The 8,364-nt window shown below is 42.8% G+C and overlaps 1 protein-coding gene across 1 annotated transcript; it reads left to right on the forward strand.

Moving 5' to 3' along the window:
* Positions 1 to 798: 798 nt before the first annotated feature.
* On the forward strand, positions 799 to 8,348 carry cyp11c1 (cytochrome P450, family 11, subfamily C, polypeptide 1). Its single transcript, XM_003450906.4, has 9 exons — positions 799 to 1,178; positions 1,265 to 1,420; positions 3,639 to 3,853; positions 5,031 to 5,234; positions 5,327 to 5,508; positions 5,611 to 5,777; positions 6,792 to 6,870; positions 6,974 to 7,180; positions 8,070 to 8,348. Exons 1-9 carry the CDS (start codon positions 886 to 888, stop codon positions 8,178 to 8,180), a joined length of 1,614 nt encoding a protein of 537 aa, XP_003450954.1. The 5' UTR covers positions 799 to 885; the 3' UTR covers positions 8,181 to 8,348.
* Positions 8,349 to 8,364: the final 16 nt, after the last annotated feature.

Below are 8,364 nucleotides of genomic sequence, written 5' to 3' on the forward strand. Positions count from 1 at the left end.
ATAATAACAAATACGCCAGTGTAAAATGCTTATTTTAGGTATCGATTAGATATACTCAAACGTTATTATGAGGTGTTGAATTATTGGTCAGTACATGACAAAGTACAAATGGGATTTTACACAGTCCTTTAAGAGTTTTCTCCTCATTGAAAATGTTGATTTTATACTGTTTTAATAAGCTGTTGCATTATATTGTGATTGTATAACAAAATCAATAGTTGTAGATGTTAAAACGGGGCACATCCTGTCCTGGTGATGTTTCACTCAGACACCGTGTTTAGTTTTTTATAATAGAAGCCAAGCTAGTACGCAGAGCTGTTGGTCTAAATGATATAGATCCAACTAAGAGATCTATACACAAGTGAGGAACCTCAGGGCAACAAAACAACATGAAACTTTCTTATTTTGTATGATTATGTTAGAATTTGTCATTTTTTCTTTAGTCCTTTCTGCATCACATCTACTGTATGTGATGTGTATGAGCCAAATCTGCTAGTTTGTGCTTTGTTTGTGTTGAGCTTATTTAGGTGCATAAATTGAAGGATTTTATACAGTATGAAGAAAACCACCATTTACGAAGGTGGACATTTAGTCTGTTTGATTTGCTGTGATTGAACTTGTAATAAAACACATTTCAAAGCTACGCTGACCCGTTGTCTGTTTTTTGTGTAATCAGCCTGACATTCTGGCTCTGTTGTGTTTCTCTTGAACTCTGATGCTCAGATTTATAAATCATCAAACTCCTGTCAGCAATAAATCTCATTCAAGGGTGAAGTTTGGCGTTGGGGGAGGGAAATAATGAGCCCTGCAGAAACGACAACAAACAAGAAGTGTCACAACTCTGGATGAGACTGCCTGGCACAGCTCACTCAGACCAGAGCCAACATGTCCACACGAGTGACTGCAGGTATCAAAGCGAAGGGGTCTCGTGGGTCCAGAAATGTGTTTTTTGGTGTCGCACCACAAAAGGGTCTTTGCGTGACTGCAGCAGGGACTGTGGTGCATGGAAAGCTAGAAGGGGGGAAAAGAGTAGTGAAAGGGATGCGGAGCTTCGAGGAGATCCCTCACACAGGGAGGAATGGATGGCTCAACCTGTTGAAATTCTGGAGAGAAAATCGCTTCCAGCAGCTTCACAAGCACATGGAGAGGACCTTCAACACGCTCGGCCCCATCTACAGGTAGAGGGTAAAGCTTAAAACGTCCTTCAGCATGTTCGCGTGCTTATACCATATCCTTTCTCTGTCTCTCTGTGTGACTGGAATAGAGAAAAGCTGGGCACCCTAAGCAGCGTGAACATCATGCTGCCATCTGACGTCAGTGAGCTCTTTAAGTCCGAGGGCCTGCACCCCCGACGGATGACCCTGCAGCCCTGGGCGACACACCGGGAGATACGCAACCACAGCAAGGGCATCTTCCTCAAGTCAGTTCCACATGTGTGTTTTAAATTACTCGTGAAGTGGTGATATGCATCTGTGCAAGCAGTCACACGATGGAGACTCCTCTCCCCTCCGTGGGTAAAATCCCATTATTCTACTGATTAAAATTTAAGAGTCAAAATTTGACTAAATCATTTCAATGTTGCCTCGAGCGATGGAAACAACTCCATGTGGGTGTGTGCACATGAATGTAATCACTTGTACCATCATCGTGTCTTTCGGGTGGGGGTAATTTAATCAGGAGTGGAAAGTTTTTGTTCATCATTTAGTTTCTTAGTTGCTTCCTGCTCATTCATTTCACTGAGAGATGGTAAAACATCGCTGTGAAGATACAGCACTCTGGTGTGAAACATAGATAACAACTACAACAAAATGCAGCGAAATTTCAGCCCTAAAAGAACAGCTTTTCCAATGAGATTCAAATTATTAGGAGAAAATGCAAAATTGAAGTTTTCTCATTTCTTATTGGAATATTAGAACAACTAAATGGAGCGCACTGCAAAGGCTGTGGTCACCATAGGGATTATATATAGTGTTTAAAATTATACATGACAAGAGGTCTCTAGACATCCTTATGCTGTGTGTGTTGTACGATTGTTGGTTCTGATATAAAGGTCCTTTTAAAAGTTCTGATATTAGTGCATTCAGACATTTTCTAATTCAATATTTTCAAGTAAAACACATTTTTTAAGCCTTTAAATCCTGAACCGTGAACTCATTCCCGGAAAATTATAGTTTTGTGTTTTTTAAACTGAGGTGCAAAAACTCATGGCTGTAAAGGGCTAAGTGGTAAGGACTGTAGGAAGTTTGTAGGTAGGGATTCAGATTTAGTATCACCCCCATAAAGCTGGAACTTACATGCAACTTTAAAAACAAGACAAAAACTAGGCTGAAAAATCACACTGCATCGATTTTTTTTCATAATTCAAACAGTGAATTATGTTTTCTTATTCTTTTAGATCAGAATTTTCATTCATCAGTTCTCCCTTTTAACTGACTTTAATTTGCTTTCACTCAACCACAGAAACACGCTGTGGTTTAACTGCACATGTAAGAGCTGTAATTATGGATTTTCTTTCATTTAAGAAAATGCTATGCACTTTAAATGAACTGATTAATATATTTCAGCTATATAAAGATGGCTGCTGTCTGTGACCAGTTGTTTAGCTACGTGTTTGTACATGTTGAACATGATAATCCCCCGCTGTCTTCAGGAAAAGAACGTTTTCTGAGCAGTCCTGTGAAAAACTTAATACAACCCATGACCGAGTAGCTTGTAATGACCTTTAGCAGCCACAACTTGAAGTAGTGACTTTTGCTATGTGTTGGTGTTTGCATGATTGTCTCACTCTCTCATAGTGTTGTGGAGAATTTTGTCCCTATCTTCTTTACAAAATCGATTCAGTTCATTGACGCTTGCGGGCATTTGAGAGCCTGCAAAACGAGCCCAAAGATCATGCCTCCAACACCCTGCCAGACGGCGTTTGTGCTGATCTGCTGTGCTTGGTTTTTTCCAAATGTGGTGCTGTGCATTCTGCCGAAACAGCTCTACTCTCTCCAAAAGGACATTATTCCAGAAACCTTGTGTTGTTCAGATTTAACTTTGCAAACCTAAGCTGTGCTGTCATGTTCTTTTTAGAGAGACGACGCTTTATCTCGACAAGCCTTCCAAACAACCCAGACTTATTCAGTCTTTTTATAATTGTCCTGTCATGATCTTTAACATTTAACATGCTAACTGAGGCTCGTGGAGTCTGAGATGTAGCTCTTGTTTTTTTCTGTGAACACTGCATAATCTGACCTTGGGGTGAATTTGCAGGGACATCCAGTCCCGGGAAGACTGTGGCATTGTGTTAACACACCTGACTGCTCCAGATCAGCTCACCCTTCATTCCTATGGAATCAATAAAGGTGTACTTATTTTTGCACCTGATTATCTCGTGTCCTATGAAAACTTTCTTTGTTGCATACTAACTATTGCAAAGTTTGGGTAAAGGTAGACGTGTGGTTGGGAAGAGGTCAAGCACCAAAAAAAGAGACTTCTCTCAATCGGGCTTTCTTTGAATTCAGGTTTAGACAATGATAAACGTAAACTGACAGGGAGTCAGACTTGAACACGATGCCCTTATTTTATTTCACAGTGACTGAGCAGATATGAAATAAGCTCATTTTAATGCTTAGCGTGCACCTTTCTCTCCACAGGAATGGGGAAGAGTGGAGAGCTGACCGTCTGCAGCTGAACAAGGAGGTGATGATGAGTGCAGCAGTAAAACGCTTTCTCCCTCTCCTTGATGAGGTGGCGAAGGATTTCTGTCGAATGCTGCAGACAAGAATGGAAAAGGAGGGAAGAGGAGAGGAGGGAAAATGCGTTCTTACCATCGATCCCAGTCCTGACCTTTTTCGTTTTGCACTGGAAGGTTAGAGGTCATCAGCCCCCGTGATATGAGACCTTTGTGCATCTCTAAGTGTCATTTTACAGCTTGTAAAATGAGTATGCATTAATTCCTGTTTATTTACAATGAAGCCAAAAAGGAGACTTTCTTTTTTCTATGTTGGAAAAGTGTGGAGAGGTGTGAAATGATGGGTGTTTGACAGAAACATCCCATAAATGTCAAGTCTCGTTTTTCATGCGACAGTGATCGACCTTGAAGCCCCGAGGGATGGAAGGCCACGGATTCATGTCGCTTCCCCCTTTTGACAGGCTTTCATTCAGCCTAACTATCAGGTCTATGCATTGACTCACAAATGCTGATGTAAGCTGCACCAGTTTCTGACGTCAGAGGAATTACACAATCCGCAGGAGCATCACCTCTTTAAAATCTTCAAAAAAAAAAAGAAGATGAAAAAGCAAATAGATCAGTGCCGCTGCTCTCTCTGTGCTTTAATTCGAAAATATTCACACCTTACATGAGAACCGAACCTCATCCTATCCCCAGGCGTCTCTTAGCGTACTCTGGGTGTAGGAGGTCAAAGAGAACATGCACCTTTAAAAATAGAAATGGCAACAAGGATGATCAAAGCTCCAGCATTATTTCAGCAGGTCTGCTCCTTTCATGTGCCTATCTGCTGTATGCCATGTTCGCAAGTGTGAAAGCCTGTATGACTCAGTGTAGCTGTACACTTGTTTGCATCTGTGTGTATGCGAGTGGGAAGGGGGGGGAGAGCTGATGACTTTGAGTCACGCTGCTCTGCTCCTAATGGAGCCCAGCACAAGAAACCAAGTGCTAAGCCGGAGTAAGAAACTCTACTCCAGTCGCTGATGTCGTGTTAATATAACTTGAACATGTTTGATTGGGAAACATCATGTGCACCGTGGGGAGATCTATATGAGAAGGGGTCTATTTTTGTTTGTTTTTACATTAAATAAGAAAAAATAAAGTGGCTTTTTGAAATTGTTTAACTGTTATTTGGAAGAGATTAATAAATTGATGACACATAGAGACATTCAGGACAAAGGTCCATGTAATCCTCCATGAGGTTTAATAGTTTACTTATTTTTAAGTTCTTTGCTTGCTCGTGTTTTAGGTCATCAGTCATCTATCTCATCTTAACCCGCCTATACCTCTTTCTTTTCCTCCCTTCCTCCCTCTCTAGCTAGCTGCCACGTGCTCTACGGAGAGCGTATTGGCCTCTTCTCCTCATCCCCCTCCCTGGAATCTCAGAAGTTCATCTGGGCCGTGGAGCGAATGCTAACAACCACTCCTCCTCTCCTCTACCTGCCCCCTCGCTTACTGTTGCGCATGGGTGCTCCCCTGTGGACCCAGCACGCCACTGCTTGGGACCACATCTTCAGTCATGGTAGGAAAGGGCCATAATCGCAAGAGCCTCAAATCAGCATCAGCGTGCTTCTTTGTCCTGTCACTTCCACAACCTGACTGTTCGTCTTCCAGCGGAGGCGAGGATCCAGAGGGGGTACCAGCGCTTGTCAACCTCCCTGGGTAGAGCATCTCCGACTGGGACTGCTGGAGGCCACTACACTGGAGTTCTGGGACAACTCATGGAGAAAGGGCAGCTATCTTTGGACCTCATCAAAGCCAACATCACTGAGCTGATGGCTGGAGGGGTGGATACGGTGCGTGTGTTGGTGTGCGTGTGCCGATATGTGTGATAGCCTAACTTAGCCTGGGTCTCTATTCCTAATTCTGTGTCACGTCTCATCCTATCCTCTCTTCAGACAGCAGTACCCCTGCAGTTTGCTCTGTTTGAGCTGGGACGCAACCCTGAGGTGCAGGAGAGCGTTAGGCAGCAGGTGAGGGCGTCGTGGGCACAGGCTGGTGGGGATCCTCAGAAAGCCCTGCAGGGGGCACCACTTCTTAAAGGCACAATCAAAGAGGTCCTCAGGTAAACACATCAAGAATCTGACTGCACATGGTCTCCTATATCCATTTGTTTGCACATGGGAAATAAATGTGATCATCCTAGTGCTCACATATTTCCTGTATGTTTTTTCCAATGAATGTTCGCCAAAAATTTAATTGCAGCAACTCAAACTCTGTAGTTTATGTTGTCCCCACGTGCTGGTACCCATGGTCCCAATGAGACGATGGATGGTGTACTGGGAGATCTCCTAAATCTGGACCAGTGCATCACTGACCCACCACCAAACCAGTCAATGCTGAACAGTGTTACAGGCAGTATAATGTTCTCTATGAATTCTCAGGTTCACCCTGAGCACATGTTCTCATGGCAAAAAGCACAGGGCATCAGTGATTGGCCTGTCAATTCTGGTATTCTGTGCAGTCAGCACAGGCCCCACTGCAGGACATTGGACCCTTGGGCCACCCTCATGAAGATGGTTTCTGATTGTTTAGTCAGAAACATTCACACCGGTGACCTGCTGGAAGTCATTTTGTAACTCTGGGAGTGCTCATCCTGTTCCTCCTTGCACAAACAAGCATATACAAGACCTCCTGGCAGTCTCACGTACTGATGTGCCATTCTGGAGGAGTTGGACTACCTGTGCACCCTCTGTAGGGTCCAGATCCACCTCATGCTACCAGTAATGACCCTGACCCTGACCCTAGCTAGTTACAGGGTTTTACTAAATAATAATCAAAAGTTGTCACCGGAAATTTCACACAGGAATATTGTACAGTAATTAATGTATGACATATCTTATATATAGACAAGAAGAAACGAATTTTTCCTTCAACTCATGTATGAAAAAAAATCATCAGCTGTCTGAGTGACTGTGTTTATCAAAAGGATTTTCAGCAGCAGATGTTTCCCTCAGGCACCTAAATGAGAATCGATTACCAGCAATCTTGATTATGTCTGACAACTCAACTAATGGAGGATTCAAAGGTAATATGTCAGACATTGAAGTTTTCAATGTCTGGATTGCTTTTGGTTTAGGTTGTACCCAGTGGGAATTACAGTGCAGCGGTATCCAGTCAGAGACATCGTTCTCCAGAACTACCACATACCTGCTGGAGTGAGTGTTCGGACTGTAACTCTGATTCTTTCTGTTGCACTCACATAGACATTCATATACATTCATCTGACTAACATGCGTTTGGTGGTAAATCCTCCCTCAGACTTTGGTCCAGGCTTGTATTTACCCAATGGGGAGAAGTGAAAAAGTGTTTGAAGATCCACTGCACTTTGACCCCAGCCGGTGGAGCAGAGAAGAGGGCCAAAGGGCGGAAGCCGCAGGGTTTCGCTCCCTGGCATTTGGCTTCGGGGCGAGGCAGTGTGTCGGGAGGAGGATTGCTGAGAACGAGATGCAACTTTTACTCATGCATGTGAGTGACAGCAAAAAAGGGAAAGGGGAAGAGTAAGGAAGCAAGAAAACAAGTTTTGGGATCGGATGAAAGTGAAAGGACAATGATGCAAGAAGACAGGTAGAAGTGGAAACATGAGAGCTCAGGTATAAGGCTGGTAAGAAGTAAAAGCTGTGCATTTAAAAGAAAAGAAGACTTTAGTTCACTAAGTGCTTTATAAGTCATTGTTTTGCAGTGAATTAATGATTCAGATCCCTATAAGCACCACTTTACATTACTGGTTACGGTGAAGATAATAGTTAAATTAATAGTTATAAACATTAGTTATAAACAAGTTCAATTCAATTCAGTTGCATTTATATAGTTCCAAACCATAAGAACAGCTGACTCAAGGTGCTTTATATTGTAAGGTAAAGGCCCTACAGTAAAACAGAGAAAACTCCAACAATCAAAGATCACTATGGGCAAACACTTTGCAACAGTGGGAAAGAAAAACTCCCTTTTAATAATAAGAAAACTTCTGCAGTGTTGGTTCATTTTTCATGGAAACGGGGTGATTAATGGAGGAAACAAACACAAACAAATTGTAAAGTTTAACACTGTTTTCAAATCTTAAAACTTTAGAGGGAATATGTTCATGCAAAGCTCTCAAATAAATGCGAAGTAAAGTCTGTTTCACTAAATTATAGTTTACCAGAAGAGAAACGAAAAAAAAAAATCTAAGTATGCAGCATTTTGAGCAGATGCACCTGTTTCTATTCCGCCCCTCACTGTAGCATGATTTTAATCCCTGTAAACGTCTCTGCTCTCTCTTCCTCTTTTTCTTGATGCTTCCACCCCCCCCCCCCCCCCCCCCCCTTCCTCACCCCTCCCCTCCCCTCTCCTGCCTCCTCCCTCTCTGCATGTCTAGATCCTGCTGAGCTTCCATCTCAGCGTGCCGTCCTCAGAGGACCTCAACACCACAGTCACCCTCATCCTCCAGCCCGAGACTCCGCCGAGGATCACTTTCAGCAAGCTCTGACACACACACATGCTCAGAGGAGACTCATGCTGGTACCATTTGACAAGTTTAATCACGTAGGGTTAGCGCGCTTTAATAATTTATTTCCGATTATTCCCAATAAAGATATTTTTAAGCGTCCTTACACACTTTGCATTGGAATGAAGATAAATAAAGATGAATTTTATCCACTGTTGTTATTGTT

Source organism: Oreochromis niloticus, linkage group LG11 (assembly GCF_001858045.2).
Source record: "Oreochromis niloticus isolate F11D_XX linkage group LG11, O_niloticus_UMD_NMBU, whole genome shotgun sequence".
NCBI classification, from domain to species: Eukaryota; Metazoa; Chordata; class Actinopteri; order Cichliformes; family Cichlidae; genus Oreochromis; species Oreochromis niloticus.